The 22006-nt window shown below is 43.8% G+C and overlaps 1 protein-coding gene across 1 annotated transcript in view; it reads left to right on the forward strand.

The window, feature by feature from the left end:
• The first annotated feature begins 2233 nt into the window (after positions 1 to 2233).
• The window catches only part of LOC128685523 (uncharacterized), a 646662-nt gene continuing 626889 nt past the window's right edge, over positions 2234 to 22006 (forward strand). The window contains exon 1 of the mRNA XM_070088321.1: positions 2234 to 3547. Coding sequence (XP_069944422.1) covers positions 3273 to 3547 — 275 coding nt within the window. The 5' untranslated portion in view covers positions 2234 to 3272. The remainder of the gene's footprint in view (positions 3548 to 22006) is intronic.

Below are 22006 nucleotides of genomic sequence, written 5' to 3' on the forward strand. Positions count from 1 at the left end.
CATTCATCCTGCAGTAGTGAAGGTGGCAGTGTAGTAAAAAACTGCAATAAGTAATACCTAATAATAATAATTGTATGATGAATTGGGTGAGAGGTTCGGTGATCGGGTCTTACACTACCACGCTGTCCATTGTATTTTATTTTTTCTTTATTAACACATTGGCCGATTCCCACCAAGGCAGGGTGGCCCGAAAAAAACTTTCATCATCATTCACTCCATCACTGTCTTGCCAGAGGGGTGCTTTACACTACAGTTATAAAACTGCAACATTAACTCGCCTCCTTGAGAGTGCAGACACTGTACTTCCCATATCCAGGACTCAAGTCCGGCCTGCCGGTTTCCTTGAATCCCTTCATAAATGTTACTTTGCTCACACTCCAACAGCACGTCAAGTATTAAAATCCATTTGTCTCCATTCACTCCTATCAAATACGCTCACTCTTGCTTGCTGGAAGTCCTAGCCCCTCGCACACAAAGCCTCCTTTACCCCCTCCCTCCAAACTTTCCTAGGCCGACCCCTACCCCGCCTTCCCTCCACTGCAGATTTATACATCCTCGAAGTCATTCTGTTTCGTTCCATTTTCTCTACATGTCCCAACCACCTCAACAACCCTTCCTCAGCCCTCTGGACAATCCCACACCTCCTAACTTCCAAACTATGAATTCTCTGCATTATATTCACACCACACATTGCCCTCAGACATGACATCTCCACTGCCTCCAGCCTCCTCCTCGCTGCGACATTCATCACCCATGCTTCATACCCATATAAGAGCGTTGGTAAAACTATACTCTCATACATTCCCCTCTTTGCGTCCAAGGACAAAGTTCTTTGTCTCCACAGACTCCTAAGTGCACCCTCACCCTTTTCAATTCTATGATTCACCTCATCTTTCATAGATCCATCCGCTGACACGTCCACTCCCAAATATCTGAATACATTCACCTCCTCCATACTCTCTCCCTCCAGTCTGATATCCAATCTTTCATCACCTAATCTTTTTGTTATCCTCATAACAGCCTACATAAAAACACTAATGCATACACCGTCACACACACACACACACACACACACACACACACACACACACACACACACACACACACACACACACACACACACACACACACACACACACACACACACACACACACACACACACACACACACACACACACACACACACACACACACATATACATACACCCAGTATAGGCTAGGTGGACAAAGACTGCAAACCTCACTCAAGGAGAAAGATCTTGTGGTGACCATAACACCGAGCACGTCTCCGGAGGCACACATCAACCAGATAACTGCTGCAGCATATGGGAGCCTGGCAAATCTGAGAATAGCATTCCGATTCCTTAGTAAGGAATCGTTCAAGACTCTGTACACTCTGTATGTCAGGCCCATATTGGAGTATGCAACACCAGTTTGGAACCCACACCTGGTCAAGCACGTCAAGAAATTAGAGGAAGTGCAAAGGTTTGCAACAAGGTTAGTTCCGGAGCTAAGGGAAATGTCCTACGAAGAAAGGTTAACGGAAATCGGCCTGACGACACCGGAGGACAGGAGGGTTAGGAGAGACATGATAACGACATATGAAGCACTGAAAGGAATTGGCAAGGTGGATAGGGAGAGGTTATTTCAGAGATGGGACACTGGAACAAAGGGTCACAATTGGAAGTTGAAGATTCAAGTGAGTCACAGGAATGTTAGGAAGTATTTCTTCAGTCATAGAGTTGTCAGAAAATGGAACAGTCTGGACTCTGGAGAGTGATGTAGTGGAGCATGGAGAGAGTGAACCTAGTAGCGACCAGTGAAGAGGCGGGTCGAAGAACTATGATTCGACACCCCTGCAACCACAATTAGGTGAGTACACACACACACACACACACACACACACACACACACACACACACACACACACACACACACATACACACACACACACACCGGAAGCAAGTCACCGTATTGCTTGGCACACAGTCACATTAGTCATCGTCATAGTGAAATATGCAGCGCCTGGCTGCATTCCTGTAACCTAAAACACGTTTCTCCAGCGCCAGTAATAATATACAAAACACATGTCACCATAAGCTTGTTTATACCGGGACTCAACTCATTATTAGACGAATTTTTTACTTATACCAAGTTTGTTTCTTTTAGAGATGAGGCGCTTCAAAATACTGTAATTAATTCTGTGTATATATCTATAATTTCAGAAGATACATTTAAATAAATATAAATATAATTAAATGATAAAACTTGTTGAAAAATACCTCGAGTGATATTTTGTAGAGGAACATCTATGAAAAAAAAATTGTTAAATGTTTTATACGGAGAGTAAAACGAATGATAGTCTGTGTTTATCCAGGGAAAGTTTTATAGCTCATTTAACTGAGAATCCACAATTTATATACTTATGAAGTGATACTGAATGTCTTAATGTGCATCATTATATAAGTGAACCGTGAATGTGTCAGATTTACGAGGGTCATCAGGGGAAGTTTTCTATGAAAAATACTTATGACTAGTTTACGCATGGAGGACGGCCACCTTTGTTGCCTTAAATTTAAGAAATGAAGCTTTGTGTTTCCACTTGTTTTGTTGACAAACTTCTGGAAACACAATCTGTGTGTTCCATCATGAAATATACAACCTCACACACACGTGCGTGATCTCTTGACACATAATCAGTTTCTTGGAGAAAATATGATTTTTCAAACCTCAAGTGATTCATACAATGTTATCCTGAACACGGAATGACAAATTTTTGTTTTGTGCGCAGTATGTGGCGGTGTTGCGCTTGTGTTGCTTGCGAGTGAAGAGCGCCCATGGTGGGGACGGGTGCTCAAGGAAGTTAGTTCCATCACAAAGTGTTCAGCTTAATTAACCAAGAGAAAAACAGAGACTCTTAACAGAGCCATCGTTAGGGCGGGTGTTATCCTCCTCCATCATCTTCCTGGGAGCGATCTGCCATCGGTGTCAAAAATTCCTCAGCAGTGTTTCCTACTCACCCCCTCCCTCCCCTTTCACCCTCCCTTTTCCCTCGTTTCCCTTATCCTATTCCTCTGCCTTTGCCCTTTTCCTTTCTTGTGTCCTTATTCTCAACATTGCTTCATTCCATCACTTTTCTTCTACATTCCATCACTTTTCTTCTACATTCCATCCACTCTCCATCTACACCTGACCAACCAGATCTTTCACTCTGTTTATTCACCACAATTCTCCCTCCCCCACCTCCCCACAAAGGTTCCCTCACCTCCATATGCTGAGGATTCCTTCCCCCGGCGAGCCAAGATTCCCGTCATCGATGCCACCCCGCGCCCACCACACGTGGCAGCTGGAGTGCTGGGGATCGGGCTGGGCTTGGGTAGGCTGCCAGGGCTCCAGCGAGGGCTGGGGCAACGTCAGCTTGGTGCCCCTCAAGCAAAGAGCAGTGGAAGTCACCTGGGTGTGGCCAGACTGGGTTACCGGAGAGGTCATCGCTGCTCCTGCAGAGAGCGTCCACTATCAGGTGGAGTACGGCCCTCTTGATGCCCCGTGAGTACTAAACACCTTCATTTTCTTACATGTTGCAGGGGTTGTGGAGTCTTCTCCCTTCCCACTTTTATTATGGTAGCTTCTCTTCTTTCCATGTTCATTAATACAAAATAAATATCTCTCTTATAGAAGCTATAGTACATGCTTACTATCCCTTGCTAGTTTATCCTACTCGTCACTTCTCTAAACGAGACAGTTATCAAACAATTATCTCAGTTTTAATAACGGATGTCTAACTGTCTCAGTCCATATCCACGAGCTGTATATGTTTGTAAATAATTACTCCCGTTTCTCAGTTTTTTCGAATCCTGCTGGCTGCTGTTTTTCTCTGAATATACCGGCCTGTTTCTGCATGGTGCATTGATATGTATATATATGTTGCGCCGAATAAGTAAAACTTAAAATTTTGGCTTAAATAGCTATGCATGTCTTGCCGTATAGGGCAAGCGAAAATTTGTGTATGCAATAATTTCGCAAAAACCATTCTGAATCTAACAAAAAAATATATATTTCATTGTGTTTGATTATTAAATTATTGTAAACTTTTATAAAATGTATTTAGTTGGATTAGGCTAAATTAAATTGCGCTTGCTATAATAAGGTTAGGTAAGTTTTCTAAGGCTTTTTTGGTACAAAATTATTAATTTTTACATTAACATATTTAAAAAAAAATATTTAAACGTATAACAGAAAATTGGTGAGAGGACTTAATTTTAATTAAATGAGTTATTCCTAATTGACCAGGTTTACGTATTCGGCACGATATATATATTTTTATATAGCTGGACTTGAGTCCTGGAAATGGGAAGTACAATGCCTGCACTTCAAAGGAGGGGTTTGGGATATTAGCAGTTTGGAGGGATATGTTGTGTATCTTTATACCCATATGCTTCTAAACTGTTGTATTCTGGGCACCTCTGCAAAAACATTGATTATGTGTGAGTGAGGTGAAAGTGTTGAATGATGAAAGTATTTTCTTTTTGGGGATTTTTCTTCCTTTTTGGGACCCTGCCTAGGTGGGAGACGGCCGACTTGTTAAATTTATATATGTCGTGCCGAATAGGCAGAACTTGCGATCTTGGCTTAAATAGCAACGTTCATCTTGCCATATAGGACAAGTGAAAATTTGTGTATGCAATAATTTCGCCAAAATCATTCTGAACCTAACGAAAAAAATATATTTCACTGTGTTTGTTTAGTATTAAATTATTGTAAACAAATCTAAAATATATTTAGTTGGGTTAGGCTAAAATAAATTGTTCTTGTTATAATAAGGTTAGGTAAGTTTTCTAAGTTCCTTTTCGTGCAAAATTATAAATTTTTACATCAACATTAATGAAAAAAATATATCTTTAAATGTATAAGAGAAAATTTTAGAAAGGGCTTAAATTTAAATGAGTTCTTGCTAATTGACCAGTTTTACATATTACGCACGACATATATATATATATATATATATATATATATATATATATATATATATATATATATATATATATATATATATATATATATATATATATGTATATGTATATATATATATATATATATATATATATATATATATATATATATATATATATATATATATGTGTGTGTGTGTATGTGTGTGTGTGTGTGTGTGTGTGTGTGTGTGTGTGTGTGTGTGTGTGTGTGTGTATGTGTGTGTCGTGCCGAATAGGTAAAACTGGTCAATTTGCAAGAACTCATTTAAAATTTAGTCCTTTCTAAATTTTTTTCTTATACGTTTAAAGATATATTTTTTTCATTAATGTTAGTGTATTTTTTTTTAATTTTGCACCAAAAGAAACTTAGAAAACTTACCTAACCTTGTTTTAACAAGAGCAATTTATTTTAACCTAACCCAACTAAATATATTTTAGATTTGTTTACAATAATTTAATACTAAACAAACACAATGAAATATATTTTTTTCGTTAGGTTCAGAATGATTTTGGCGAAATTATTGCATACACAAATTTTCACTTGTCCTATATGGCAAGATGAACGTTGCTGTTTAAGCCAAGATCGCAAGTTCTGCCTATTCGGCACGGTATATATATATATATATATATATATATATATATATATATATATATATATATATATATATATATATATATATATATATATATATATATATATATATATATATATATATATATATATATATATATATATATATATATATATATATATATATATATATATATATATATATATATATATATATATATATATATATATATATATATATATGTCTTGCCGAATAGGCAGAACTTGCAATCTTGGCTTAAATAGCAACGCTCATCTATCCATATAGGACAAGTGAAAATTTGTGTATGCAATAATTTCGCCAAAATCATTCTGAACCTAATGAAAAAAATATATTTCACTGTGTTTGTTTAGTATTAAATTACTGTAAACAAATTTAAAATATATTTAGTTGGGTTAGGCTAAAATAAATTGCTCTTGATATAATAAGGTTGGGTAAGTTTTCTAAGTTCCTTTTGGTGCAAAATTATAAATTTTTACATTAACATTAATGGAAAAAATATACCTTTAAACGTGTAAGAGAAAATTTTATAAAGGACTTAATTTTAAATGAGTTCTTGCTAATTGACCAGTTTTACATATTCGGCACGACATATATATATATATATATATATATATATATATATATATATATATATATATATATATATATATATATATATATATATATATATATATATAGATAGATAGATAGATAGATAGATAGATAGATAGATAGATATCAATGCAGCATGCAGAAACAGGCGGGTATATACAGAGAAAGATCACAGTCAGCAGGATTCGAAACCATATCAGGGAGGCTGGCAAGCTTCCCCAAGTGACGCTCTAGATCACTCAGTTAGAGATCCCTTAAAAGCTTGGCAGCCTTGTTTACAAGTCGAGTGGCCTAGAGTGTCACTTGGGGAATCTTGCGAGCCTCCTTGACATGATTTCGAATCCTGCTGACTGCGATTTTTGTCTACGAAATAGACTCGTGTAAGGGTGCGCAACAGGAGGACCCTCCAGCCTCTTTTCTTTTTTGTGTGATCATCAAGGAAATAACAAAAATAATGTCCAGTGAGCTCAATATCTGGTTCTTAGATGATGGTACCCTGGTTGGCACTACAGAATCTCTCACAGAGGACATCAGAAACATAAAAGACATTGGAGAGAGCCTGGGCCTATGTTTAAACCCCATCAAATGTGAAGTAGTTTCTACTAATTGACAGATCAATGAGGATATTAATGCTGTTTTACGAGGAGCAGGAGGCATCGATCCAACCAATAGCACTCTCCTTGGCACTCCTCTTGGGTTCAGTGCCATTGATATGATTCTAGGAAAAATCTCAGACCTCAGGACGATGGAAGGCAGGATAAAAAACATTGATACACATGATGTCTTCTGCCTATTCTCCAGGCGCCTGTTCCTCCCAAAACGTGCCTACTTCTTGAGATGCTCCCCAGCCTTGGGCAGGCCGGAACTCAAGGAGTATGACTACCTCCTAAAAGCCAGGGTAGAGAGCGTATTGAATCTTACCTTAGAAGATGGACAGGGGTTGCAAGCCTCGCTTCCAGTCTGGCTTGGGGAGCTGGGAATACACAAATCCTCTCACACTGCCCTACCAGCTTTCTTATCCTCTTCCATATCATCAGACGAATTAACAAAACAAATTCTTCCCGACAACCTGGGTGACTCAACAGGAATACAGGATCCTACCTACACCAGTTCCATTACCGAATAGGAGATTCTCACTGCTCCAGCACCAAAATCTTGTTTTCCTGAGTTCTATGCTTTTTACACTTTTCCATGCTCTAGCATTTTTGTCTTTGGCCTCTTTACACCTCTGAGTAAACCATGGTCTCACTCTGATCTTTCGATTGTTTCTATTGCCCCTGGGTACAAACTTCTCTTCTTTCTCCTAGCACCTTACAACCACATGCTATGTACATTACCCCATTCACTTTCCTTCCCTCTAGTTCTGCTCTGTTTCCCACTGCACCTCATACAGGCATTACCTCATACCTGTGTAGTCCCCTCTTTTAAAGTTTGGCTTCTCACCTTCCCGTGCTACCTCACTCTCCACTTTTAATTTTAAAAGGTATTCATAACCCAGGACCGTGTACTCTCTAATGCCCATTGGCCTTTCATATATAAAATTTTCCCAATGTCGAACTGCTCTGGGTGAATAAAAGGTTCAGATTTGTTGGTTCATCATCTCTCTCTCTCTCCATCTGGTTGTATCTCTAAAATGCTGGCACTTGAAGTTCTCCATTAGCACCTCCATCATCTTACCCCTCCACGTTTCTGGTCCCCCATATGGCTCTAGGATCTCCCAGTCAGTCTCCTTGAGCATGTTTGCCCGGCCCATGTAGGCCCTTCTGATCTCCTCAGCTAGTGAATCCACCATTGCCCTGTTGCTCTCCTCATTTTCTGGTCTTGGCCTGCTACTGTTCAGTGGTGGGTTGTATATTGCTGCTCTAATTACCATGAGAACCCCTGTCTCCAGTGTGCCTACTATGTAGTCATCTGCTTCCCCTCTGTCCATTCCTCCTAACTCTTCAAAACTCCACTGGTCTCTCATAAGCAGTGCTATTCTTTCCCCTATATTCCCTCTGACTTTCCTCAGGATCTGATAGCCAGTAGGGAAAATGTCGTCCGTTATCATCTTCCATGAGTTTTGTCTCTGTGATTGCTGTAATGTATGGGTATGCCTCCATGATTCGTTCATGCCAATCATTCCTATTCTATTTGCATTGGTGCATCATAACTTCAGCTTACTTTCTGTGCTCCAGTTCGTGGGTTCCTGGTTTCCTGGTCTTTCCCCATGAGACAGGGGGATGGAAGAGTTTGATGTGGGTTGGAAATTTTGTGAGAAGTTGTTGTATGATATTTGTGTTGAGAGACTGGGGACTCTGAATATGGAGTGCAGTTTGTTTTGGGTTATTATGTTTCAGTGGGAGGGAAACACTAGGGTTTGGAGGGTCTGTGGGTGGTTGTGCATGGTGTGTGTGTGTGTGTGTGTACTCACCTATTTGTACTCACCTATTTGTGGTTGCAGGGGTCGAATCACAGCTCCTGGCCCCGCCTCTTCGCTGATTGCTACTAGGTCCTCTCTCTCCCTGCCTCATGAGCTCTATCATACCTCGCCTTAAAACTATGTATGGTTCCTGCCTCCACTACGTCACTTTCTAGGCTATTCCATGGCCTGACTACTCTATGACTGAAGAAATACTTCCTAGCATCCCTTTGATTCATCTGAGTCTTCAACTTCCAATTGTGACCTCTTGTGTCTGTGTCCCATCTCTGGAACATCCCGTCTTTGTCCACCTTGTCTATTCCGCGCAGTATTTTATATGTCGTTATCATGTCTCCCCTGACCCTCCTGTTCTACAGTGTCGTCAGGCCGATTTCCCTCAACCTTTCTTCGTAGGACAATCCCCGTAGCTCTGGGACTAGTCTTGTTGCAAACCTTTGCACTTTCTCTAATTTCTTGACGTGCTTGACTAGGTGTGGATTCCAAACTGGTGCTGCATACTCCAGTAAGGGCCTGACGTAGATGGTATACAGAGTCTTAAACGAATCCTTACTGAGGTATCGGAACGCTATCCGTAGGTTTGCCAGGCGCCCGTATGCTGCAGCAGTTATCTGATTGATGTGTGCCTCAGGAGATATGCTCGGTGTTATACTCACCCCCAGATCTTTTTCCTTGAGTGAGGTTTGCAGTCTTTGGCCATCTAAACTATATTGTGTCTGCGGTCTTCTTTGCCCTTCCCCAATCTTCATGACTTTGCATTTGGCAGGGTTAAATTCAAGGAGCCAGTTGCTGGACCAGGCTTGTAGCCTGTCCAGGTCTCTTTGTAGTCCTGCCTGATCCTCGTCCGATTTGATTCTTCTCATTAACTTCGCATCATCTGCAAACAAGGACACTTCTGAGTCTATCCCTTCTGTTATGTCGTTCACATATACCAAGAACAGAACAGGTCCTAGGACTGACCCCTGTGGAACCCTGCTTGTCACAGGCACCCACTCTGACACCTCGTCGCGTACCATGACTCGTTGTTGCCTCCCTGTCAGGTATTCTCTGATCCATTGCAGTGCTTTTCCTGTTATGTGTGCCTGATCCTCTAGCTTTTGCAGTAACCTCTTGTGAGGAACTGTGTCGAAGGCCTTCTTGCAGTCCAAAAATATGCAGTCGATCCACCCATCTCTCTCTTGTCTTACTTCTGTCACCTTGTCATAAAACTCTAGTAGGTTTGTGACACACGATTTTCCTTCACAGAAACCGTGCTGGTTGTCAATTATATACTTGTTTCTTTCCAGGTGCCCCACCACTCTCCTCCTGATGATCTTCTCCATGACCTTGCATACTATACACGTTAGTGATACAGGTCTGTAGTTTAGTGCCTCATGTCTGTCTCCCTTTTTAAAAATTGGGACTACATTTGCCATTTTCCATACCTCAGGGAGTTGCCCAGTTTCAAATGATGTGTTGAAGATCTTTGTTAATGGCTCACACAATATCTCTGCTCCCTCTTTAAGGACCCATGGAGAGATGTTGTCTGGTCCCACCGCCTTTGAGGTGTCAAGTTCGCATAGCAGCTTCTTCACCTCCTCCTTGGTTATATGTACCTCATCCAGCACTTGCTGGTGTGCCCCCCTGTTCTGATTTCCTGGAGTCCTACTGCTTTCCACTGTAAATACCTCTTTAAATCTTGTGTTGAGCTCCTGACATACCTCTCGGTCGTTTCTTGTGAATTCCCCATCACCCTTCCTCATTCTGATTACCTGGTCCTTGACTGTTGTTTTCCTCCTGATGTGGCTGTACAACAGCTTCGGGTTAGTCTTTACTTTTGATGCTATGTCATTTTCATATTGTCTCTGAGCCTCCCTTCTTATCTGTGCATATTCGTTTCTGGCTCTTCGGCTGATTTCTTTATTTTCCTGAGTTCTCTGTCTTCTGTACCTTTTCCATTCTCTAGTACACCTAGTTTTTGCCTCCCTACACCTTTGGGTGAACCAAGGACTCGTTCTGTTCTTCCCATTATTTCTGTTTCCCTTGGGAACAAACCTCTCCTCTGCCTCCTTGCATTTTGTTGCTACATAGTCCATCATTTCTTGAACTGATTTTCCTGTCAGTTCCCTCTCCCACTGAATGTCTTGAAGGAAGTTCCTCATGCCTGAGTAGTTCCCCCTTTTGTAGTTTGGTTTTTCCCAGCCTATTCCTGTTACTCTCTCCACTTGGAGCTCAACTATGTAGTCGAAGCACAGAACCACATGATCACTAGCTCCCAGGGGCCTTTCATACATGATACCCTCGATGTCCGAATTACTCATGGTGAATACAAGGTCCAGCCTTGCTGGTTCATCCTCTCCTCTCTCTCTGGTAGTGTCTCTAACATGTTGATGCATGAGGTTTTCCAGTACCACATCCATCATCTTGGCTCTCCATGTTTCAGGACCCCCATGGGGCTCCAGGTTTTCCCAGTCAATCTCCTTGTGATTGAAATCACCCATAATTAGTAACTTTGCTCCCCCCATGTGTGCTCTCCTGGCCACCTCGGCTAGTGTGTCGATCATTGCTCTGTTGCTCTCATCGTATTCTTCTCTGGGCCTCCTGCAGTTCTGTGGTGGGTTGTACATTACTGCAATTATCACCTTATGTCTCTCAGACTGGATTGTTCCTACTAAGTAGTCCCTTTCGCCTGTGCCATCCATTCTTTCCATTTTCTCAAAACCCCACTGGTTTTTAATGAGCAGTGCAACTCCTCCTCCCCTCTCCTCCCTCTGTCTTTCCTGAGGATTTGATATCCGGATGGAAAGATTGAATCTATTATTCTGGTGAGTTTTGTTTCTGTGAGTGCTATTATGTCTGGGGATGTCTCTTTGATTCTTTCGTGCCACTCCTCATACTTGTTTGTTATTCCATCTGCATTTGTATACCACACCTTCAACTTCTTTTCTAAGACTGTGGTCTGGGAGGTATATTGGGGTTGGGGAAGTGGGAGACCTGGTAAGGAACTATGGGCTGTTGCTGTGGGGGTGGAGTTTGTAATGTAGTGGGTGGGGGCATTGGATGTGGCATGGGTGTTTTGATTTAGAGTGTTTGGTTGCACTGGGGTTGACCTGGTTGGGAGGCTTCTATAGGAAGTTGTGAGGGAGGCTGTATTTGATCTTCTTCCTGGGTCTGGGATCTCCTGTCTGTCTTCTCCATCCCCTCTCTTTCCTCCTTTCGCCTTTGTACCATCTCTCTCAGTTTCTGCCTTTCTTCTTGTGTTCTGTCGCGGTCGAGATACACCTTCCTGTATGCCGGCATGTCCCTTAATCGTGTGTGTGTGTGCGTGTGTGTGTGTTTGTGTGTGTGTGTGTTTGTGTGTGTGTATGTGTGTGTGTGTGTGTGTGTGTGTGTGTGTGTGTGTGTGTGTGTGTGTGTGTGTGTGTGTGTGTGTGTGTGTGTGTGTGTGTGTGTGTGTGTGTTCATTCTTCACAAGCACCCACCATCACCTTTTAAGTTTTTCATTAGGGTGAGCGTGAGAGACAAGTACACTCGTCAAAGGAGGACATCAAAAGTGGCAGACACTACCTTGGAGTTCTAAAGGAGAATCCAAGTCAAACTCACTGTAATATATCTCACACCAGCTTTCAGTGTGACTCACTCTTTTCCCCCTCCTCCCTTTACCCAATGTATATAATGTAAATTTTATGTATATATTTAGCTGTCATATAATTTTATATTACCGATATTTTCATTAATAGCTAAAATGAAAATGTCTTGTTTTATATTATTATTTGACTTATTATATTACATTAGCAATGTATGTAGGTAGGAAGCAACATATTGTGTACACGTCTCACTGTGCTCGCTGTTGAAGAGTTGTGATTGCCTGACTGCCATCCCAAACTGCCTTGCTAACTATCGCTCGCTTGCCTGTGTCAGGAGGTACCTCGCACCATTGCTGGAGTAGCATGGACGAGTCACGTGATATCACCTGATGTGAAGCCTGTAGTCGAGAAATCGCTCTCTCTCTCTCCACAGCTGGTCATTGCTCGACCAGCACCTCTCTCTCTCCATCTCTCCAGGGATCTCTCTCGACTCTGGCTGCTTGTTCGTTATTTAGACTGTTATGGTAGAGTATGGTTTCGCTGGTGAGCCGAAACATACTTTTTGTAATTCTGTGTAACTCTGCTCACAGAGTATTGTTCAGAGTTAGTGATTTTTGACGTTTTGCTGAGGTTTTGTGTCATAATGACACTTAGTCAACTCAGGTCCCAAGCTAAAGCTTCTGGCCTATTTTGTGTGGCATCTGCATACTGTCGTAGTCTGGGATTTGGTTATGCTGAACTTAAATTCAGTATTAAGGGAGTTTTATGACTATGGAGTATCTACTCGTTATTTTGCCTCCTTGTTCCTGACGCTGTGCTGCTGCTTCTTACATTATTGCTGTTGGCGACGGATTCGTCATGTTGTTCAAACAAGCTGTTTTGATTGTCTTGTTGGTCAAGAAGACAGATTATTTGAGGACGTTTAGTCAGTCACTGTTTAAGTCTAAGTCGAGTCTAATCATACCAAGACATAACGAACAACTTTGAACACATACACACATTATCACACACGCTTGTAAATGCTAGAATTATTTTTATAATTGATGATAACGTACCAGACGGTACTTAAGAGTCGTACTGTTACGAAATGCGCCTTCAGCACTATACTACTATTGTAGACAGCCTGTACTGTCAGGAAACACAGCCTAGCCGTCTGCTCTGACTAGTTCATATTTCGCGGCATTTAGGTGCTGCCCTCTGTAGGCTCACTCAGGTCAGTGGGAGGCTGAGCCCATCCGCTCTCACTCCTAGGCCGACCGACTTGATAGACACAAGTGCTCCCCTTCCATGGACTGGCTTGCGGTCACTCCCTCACACTGCCCGTTGTGTACTCACTCCTACCCAATTAAAGCCAAACTAGTCCACGGCCGTATCATTGCTACCTACGCTACCTTCATCGGCACTAAACCGCTGTTCAGCAGTAAGAACAGCAATAACAGTGGTGACAGCGGAGTCAACGGCATTGTGAGCCTCTTCAGGGTGGAGGGGTCAACACCATCGGTCGACGCCAGTCAACATCATCCGTCGTCATCCAACGCACCTGCTGGCCTAAAGAGTTATCTGTTACTCCCAGCGTCTTGACGGGACCTGAGATAGATCTTCGTCCTAGCCTTTTCCCACAAAATCTGGACATAGGCGTCACGGCGTCATCTCCAGCCTTAGCAGTCATGTGTTCACCTCATCACCCTCTCTACAGCCCTTCAACACTCTCCAGCACCATTCTCCTGCCTCCTACAGCGTCCCTACGCCCTTCTCAGCTACAAGAAGTAGAGGTGAGGTCATTTAGTGTGTTGGCTTCGTGTGGCTCCACGCGTGACCATGAGGCAGCTCTGGGGTTGGTTTATACCCTAATCAGCGTGTAAACACACCATCCTCCTCTACAGCCTTCTCTGCTACGCAACGACGTCCATCTCGCCGTCCATGTGTGTAGTGTTCTTCCCAGTTTCCTCCAAGAAGTTCTACCTGGCTTAACCACGTGGGAACCCAGTTGGCTTAGCCCCTAAGCCAGCTCAGTTCAGCCCCCACGCTGTCTACAGCAGCTCGTGACTCATTGTGTCTACAACTACTCAGCATCTATGTATCTCCGGCCAGTGCAGTTTTTTTTGTGTTGCCCAGTTAAAATTTTTTTTTTCTTTCCCTTGCTGTTACATTCCCAGTTCATCACCAGTTTTGTTTTCCCCAGTGATTTGTTACAGTAAAACTTACTCGTCCCAGTTCATAGTTTCTCTTAAGCTTGTTTTTAGCACGTTCGAGTAGTGCAGTAAATGTTTTGTTCTCCGTGTGCTGAAGCCGCAGTCAGTCAGCGCGCCCAGACACACTTACCAGTGTAAACAAACCACGCACAGCTGTGGCTCACGCCGAGTAGCCACGTTTCTCTCATATCTTATATCTCCACAGTGTAACCCCGGTCTTTCCTGTTCTTCCCAAGTCCATTCTGATAATTTTTCCTACAACATTGAAGCCCCATAGCAGTATACAAATGCTACGAGGCGTGTAGTGTTACTAGAGCATCACTGAAAGTTTCAGGACCTGCAGCACCCAGTACCTTCGTCCATCTCCTGCACTCAAAGTTAAGTAAACAGTGACTTACCTAGCATTTCCTAATATTTTGTGACATTATTTAACTGTCCTGCACCAATACAGTTACAGTTACTGAAGCCATACTTCAGTAAATTGTTCAGTTTGTCATCAGTGCACATTTTGCCACTTACCTACAGCTTCCTAAATTTTGTACATTTATTTTTGCACTCCTACATTTTAAATTTCAGTATTTTATTCTGCATCTTGCACCTCAGTTCTTGATTTAATTTGTTCAGTGTTAACCATTTATACAATTTACCTCTCACACACAGTTTGCAAGTAATTCCTGTGTGCTGTTAATTTTGTTAGTTGCACCTGCAAGTTAGCCACAGATTGTTGACAACCCTGCACTGTTTTGTTTGTTAGTGTGTTTTTTTTTCTTTAATAAGTGTAATCTTCAAGTACTTAAGTATTAGTTTATTCTACCTGCAGTGATACAATCTGTGCCTAGCCCATTACACTTTTCTCCTGTTTCCCCATTTATTTGATTTACATATATTCTATGTTTTATCTGTGAATATTCACCAATGTGCATTGCATTTTGCTATTTTATATACCCAAGTCATTGAGTGCATTTTAGGGAACCTGCTTATTTACCATTAATTACCAAAATTACTTGTGAAGTTCATTAATTTTGTTCTTGAGAGTGTGAAATTTTTGTTTTTGCCAGTGTACACCCTGCTAACACCAGTTAACCTTTGCCCTATTCTTGAATTTAATAATTTGCATTTTTAATAATTTTATTTTGTGTGCAATATAGCATTTCTTGATACAGTGTATTTTTTTTTCTGTGATTTTTGGCACTATCCCATACTCTGATATCTTTGCTGTGCCAACTTCCCTTTGTGCAAGTGAATTACCTTTTTTTTGCATTCCAATTTGCAACTGCCAGCACCTGCAATCTTTTTAACACTGTGCTTGCAGCACAGTTTAGTGTTGTGTAGTACCTGATTTATTTTAAATTTTGTGCAATTTTTGCTACCAGTGTTTACAGTTCAACTCCTTTTCATAAATTTTGTTGCCAGTCTCCTGGTGAAATTATTGACCACCCTTAGCTTCATTTTGTGCACTTCCCTATAGTTCATTCTCTTGCATACATCTCTTATTTTGTGTTTCAGAGTGTACCACTTTTTTTTTTGTTGTTTTGCTCAAATTAATTCCATCACTAAGCAGCTTACCTAGTACCATGGTGCTGTGTTCTCTCTGACTCTGTGTTGAATTGTAGCCAGTGCATACCATTTCTTGCTCTGACCTGTTTACCCTCTTCGTGACCTGCTTGCGTTTGAACAATTGACGTCATGACTAAGACACGCAATGGCCGTACCATTAGTCCAGATTCTGCTGATGCTAGCAATGGTGCCTCAGCTAGCGTGAACACGCGGCAGGGCATCGAAGCCCCCGTGACATTTGGTCAACTTGTGGCTCAAGTCTCGACCACCAGTGGGCCGGCTACTCGTCCATACCCGACCTTCTTTTTGACGGTCGTTCAAATAGGTTAGAGCCATGGCTGCAGTCAGTCGAGACGACTGTTAAGGCTCTATTTGATAGTCCCACGGATACACAGTACATTCGTGCTGCTGTTGCAGCAGTGGATCTCACCCAGGATGATATAGGTGCCTTTGTGCAGCTCAATCGCGTTTGTAAGATTCAGTCTTGGGACGAACTTAAGGAGGAATTTAGGCGTTATTTTCGGCGTAGCCGCCAACGCCATTACATTGACATCGTTACCAGCGTCTTGGCCGAATGTCAATACCGGCACGAAAGCCCCCTGGCTTGCATTTGCCGGTTTGAGCAAGCCGCCAAAGACTTTACTGATGCCATCAGCTCCACTAAGTGGGTGAATGGTGACAACTGTATTAAAGCTGAAGACATCATCCCCATGCTGGCTGTAGGCATCATGCGGAGGGATGCCCCCCCTAACCTCCGAGGTGCCATTGATGCGCTAGGACTCGGCCCTCAGCACGACGTCCTGGGTGCATATGATGCCATTGACGCGATCAAGCCGCCTGCCGAGCAAGGCAAGGTTTGTCGCTTTGCGGATGATCCTATACCCATCCTTCCGGCGCCGTCCACAGTGACCCCGCGGTCGCAGCCGGAAGTCACTTTTGCCGCTGCTGTCAGACAGCCAGCCCACAAAGTTTCTAACCCCAGTCCCACTAACACTCGCCCAAGTAAAAATATTGACCACAGTAACAACAGTCAGTCTCATACAAAAAAGCAGTCATCGACCTCCTGGACCAAGGCACAACATCGCCAGCAAACACCACCTCCAACCTCACCTACTAAGCACGTGGTGACTTGTTTCAACTGTGGGAAACGCGGGCACTACCGATCGGAGTGTTACAAACCTAAGTCCCCGCAAAGTAACCGTCACCGTCCCCACACTCAGTATCAAAGTAACCATAACCGTCCCCATGCTCAGTATCAAAGTAACCGTCACCGTCCCCATGCTCAGTCTCGCGAGGGAGTCTGTATGTACCACAATACTTCCAGTCATACCTCCCATGAGTGTCGCAAGCTGCGAAGTATGCTGTCAGCTGAGTGGAGCAAGCAGTCGTCGCACAATGCACGTGCTAGAAGAAGCCCTTCCACTAGTTCAGGGGAAGAGGCGCATCCGCAAAACCAGCGAAAGACATAGTAACCCTGTCAGAGTCGCTGTATTCCATCCCTGTCCGCAATGCATTCGCTGCCCTGGGCAGTGATACGCTTGCCGACAGTGAGGAAACAGAGTGTCTTGACGTTGTTGCCGAGACTCGCAGCGTACCTTCCAGGTCGAGCCTCGTCAACAAGCGTCGAGCCTCAAGCAGCTGTGACTCCGGGGATTTTGTCGGCCTGTCATGCCTTCATGTTCGGTATGACAACCCGTGTGGACCGCTCATCGAGTCCACTGTCCACCATAAGCCTGTCCAGCTTTTCCTAGATACAGGTTCGGTGGTTAACATTGTCCGCTCCACTCTTTTCCGAGACATTGGCCTTCACGCGGCCATGTTGACAGAGCCGTCTGTCATTCAGACCTTGAGAGGAGTCTCAGGTAATCCGCTGACGGTTCGTGGTCGTACAACGTTAGAATTTGCGGTCCAGGGTCACAAGCTGTCCGCAAAATTCTTGGTCGTAGATAGTATTGTTATCCATGGTGGCCTGCTCATAGGGTTCAAAACCATGGCAGACCTTAGGATCCGCTTAGATCCAGCTGAATGGAAAGCAGAATTCAACGGAGTGGATGTGCCCTTCTGGGGCGTGCGCTTAGGATCCACTACGTGCTACTCTGTCTCAGAGTATACACAGTGCCTGGAATCGTTGGAAACCGGTGGTTTCCATAGCACATTCTCCCCGGGGTCGGTCTCTTGTCCTGATCGACCTCGTAGTAGAGCTCGTTGCCCATCACCTCCTGGCCATCAGTGCTTAGTTACCAGTGAAACCCAGTCTGGGGACGCCCAGTCTAACCTTCACTCTAACTCTGACGCTGTTGTAGAGAACAGCAGTTGTCAAGCCACAGTATCCCTGTCGGCAGGCGACTGTCTGACTCGTGTCATGGCATCAACGAGCAGAGTTACTGCTTGTACAAAGTATGACGTTACTTTGTCAGCTAACTCGCTCACTCCTGTTACGGTGTACGTGAGCAGAGCTTTTGAAGGAGACCATGTGCTGGTTGACAACGACACGTGCCGAGTCAAGGGCCTCTCCCTTGAACCATCCTTGCACACAGTGCAACGTGGTAAGTTGCAAGTTCTTGTTGTCAACATGCATAGTCGAGAATTTCCCCTGCGGAAGAATACCTCACTTGTCGACCTTGTCAGATTCTCTCTCCTGGTGAGAGTGGAGGGTGAAGCCCCAGCTGACTTCCTTGTGAGTGCAGTTCTCCCAGGCGAGTCTGCTGCTGACTCTTCCAACACCCGGCCAGTGCAGGAAGATGATCTAGCTTTGACAGACTATCCTGAAGAGGTCCCAAAATTTCTCCAGGTTCTCAATCGTGCACGTTCTGCAGTCGCACTAGATGGTGAGTCAATGGGCTTGACCCCACTGATCTCTCACCATATTCCACTTGACAAAGGTACTAAACCCATTTACGTACCTGCGTATCGCCTGCCACATGCGCAAAGAGTCTTCACCGAAGAACTCATTACACGGATGCTCCGTGATGGAGTTATTGAGGAGTCCACTTCCCCGTGGAATGCTCCCCTTATTCTGGTCCCCAAGAAAGATGGAACCTGGCGCCCTGTTATCGATTACAGGAAACTGAATGCATGTACCATCCCAGACCGCTTTCCGTTGCCAGTTCTGAACGACCTGTTGCAGAACATTGGCGATAATAAGGTCTTTTCAACTCTTGATCTTCTTCAAGGGTTCTGGCAGATCCCCCTCGATGATGAGAGCAAAGAGTTGACAGCTTTCTCTACTCCAACTGGTCATTACCAGTTCAGGAGGATGCCCTTTGGCTTGCGCGAAAGCCCAATCACGTTTAGTCGTTTGATGACGACAATTTTCCGTACCCTCCTAGGTGGCACGCTCATGGTCTACCTGGATGATCTCATAGTCATGTCGCAAGATGTCCCATCACATCTTGAGAAACTTGACAGGGTATTGGACAGGCTAGCTCAGGCAAATCTTAAGGTAAAGCTCTCCAAATGTCATTTCCTCCGGAAGGAAATAAAATTTCTGGGTCAAGTAGTGACTCAGAATGGCATAAAGACAGACGAGTCTAAAATCTCGGCTGTGCAGAAATTTCCCAGACCCATGATGGCGGATGCAGTCCGGTCCTTCATAGGCCTGGCGGGTTTCTACCGCACCTTTATCGCAGGTTTCTCCACCATTGCTGCACCCCTGACACGCTTACTCAAGAAGGATGCCCCTTTTGAGTGGACGTGTGGTCAGGAACGAGCTTTTGTCACTCTTAAGAACAAGTTAACATCAGCCCCAACCCTTAGATTCCCTGATTTCACCAAGGCATTTATTTACCTTGACGACTGATGCCAGCAAAGTTGGCATCGGTGCAGTCTTGTCACAGGAATCTAATGGTAAGCAACAGCCTATTGCCTATGCTAGCCGTGTCCTTACTAAAGCGGAAGTCAATTATTCAGTGACAGAGCTAGAAGCTTTAGCCATTGTATGGGCCCTGAGTCATTTTTGGGATATCATCTATCAATATCCTATCAAGATTTACACAGATCATTTACGCTTATTGGCCCTTTTTGCGAATAAGAACCTCTTGGGAAAGCATGCTCGGTGGTCGCTCACGTTCAATGACTACAACCCTGAAATTTGCTATGTCCCAGGCAAGCAAAATGTTGTAGCTGATGCCCTGTCGAGGCATATAGCATTCGTGAGTGTCGGCAACTCGTTCTCTGCTGAGGATCTCGAGAGAGCCCAACGACAGGACCCTGTGTGGTCTCCAGTCCTTCGTTTCCTGACCAAGGAGGACGTTGACTTACAGGTCAAGTCTCCCGTTCCACTGAAGGATTTAGTGGTCAACCAAGGAGTACTGTGCCGTGTTGCACAGCTGTTGGACCCCGGCAGAACCATATACCAACTGGTGATACCAGAGTCCATGATACCAGCTACTCTTAGGTTGATCCACGATGTCTCAGGTGTAGCGCACCCCGGGAAGGACCACAGTATCAAACAGGCACGAATGAAATATTTCTGGCCTAAGATGGCAGCGGACATTGCCAAGCATGTACACCAGTGTGTTGTTTGCCTACAGCACAAGGGTACCATTACAGGTCCTAACCCCATTCTAAAGTATCCCATTACAAAGGAGCCCTGGGAGAGAACTTCTGTCGACCTCTTGACGAACTTCTCGACCTCGGAGAAGGGAAATAAGCATCTGCTTGTAATGGTAGATAACTTGACGCGGTACAGTGAATTAGTACCCATTCCTGATAAAACTGCCGAAACGGTCGCTAGTGCTTTCCGTGAGCATGTTCTTCGTCATACTTGCCCACGTGTCCTTCTGTCAGACAATGGGTCTGAGTTTATAAATGGCATAATGCAGGATCTTTGCTCCAGATTCAACATTCACCAAGCGCCAGTAGCTCCACACCACCCTGTGAGTAATGGTCTTGCTGAACATACAAATCGCAAAGTCCTGGAGGTGCTCAGAGTAACCGTTAACCCAAGTTGTACTACATGGGATGAGGCTATCCCAGATGTTCAGTGTACATTAAATTCCTCCCTCAACAGCTCGATCGGTGAGACACCTCATTTTGCTTTGTATGGCTATGACAAGCGCTTACCATATGAAATTCTGTTTGCTCCACCTAGACCTACTTACGATACTGATAACCCCAGTGTAGTAAAGATGAGGACAATGCAGCTTGTCTTCCAGCGGGTACGAGAGAACCTTATGAAAGCTACTGATAGGTTCACGTCTGAGCGCAATGCCCGCGCCAAGGAAAGCAAAGTGGAACCAGGTTGCAAAGTTATGTTGCTCAACCCAGTGCAGACCCCAGGTATGCACAAACTTGTCCCAAGATTCGTGGGTCCTTACCGTGTCCTACGACAGCTCCGTGGCAATAAGTTCGAGGTGAGGGAGATTGCTATGGGAACTATCAAGGAAGCCCACCTTGATCACATGAAGTATGTGGACCATGTGCAGGCTGAAGCAGAGCTGGAGTCGCGTGCGTTGCAACACCACAATCAGACTAATGCTAGGGACAACCCGTCTATCCCTTCTCCCACTACTACTGGTACGGAAGACGGCCCAGTAAGGCTCCATACTTATGGCCTGCGACCCAGGACAACAGTACATTTCTGTGACATTGATGTACCTACTGACTTGTCTGACTCCTACGCTAGTTATGCTAATTGTTTGCTTGCAGAAATGGGTATAAATGCACACACATTGTATAGCTAGTCGATAATGGAGTCAGGGCGGACAACATCATGTAATTATGTAAATACTTTTAGAAGGGTACCCAGAGTGTAATGAATTCCATGGATATTGTATTATTGTAGGTATGTGCACCCAGTGTTTTTATATAAAAAAAGGAGCCTGTATTACGGTCAGGGCAGTGCTGCCCTCTGAGTCACATGTCACACCTTAGGAAATGCTACTGTCAGTCATTGTTTGCAGATGTGAGGGTGCAACAACGTTCGTAGACGAGTGGTCAACTGATGTTCAGCCCTGCGGACAACCTGTATATAGAAGATTTTAGTTCCAGTGCTGACGTCTCCGGACTCTCTCCTCGATGAAACAGCGCTGGCAAACCAGTTTTCTCTTCCCCTGGATGGGAGAGTTTTTTTTT

Source organism: Cherax quadricarinatus, chromosome 2 (genome assembly GCF_038502225.1).
Source record: "Cherax quadricarinatus isolate ZL_2023a chromosome 2, ASM3850222v1, whole genome shotgun sequence".
Lineage (NCBI taxonomy): Eukaryota > Metazoa > Arthropoda > Malacostraca > Decapoda > Parastacidae > Cherax > Cherax quadricarinatus.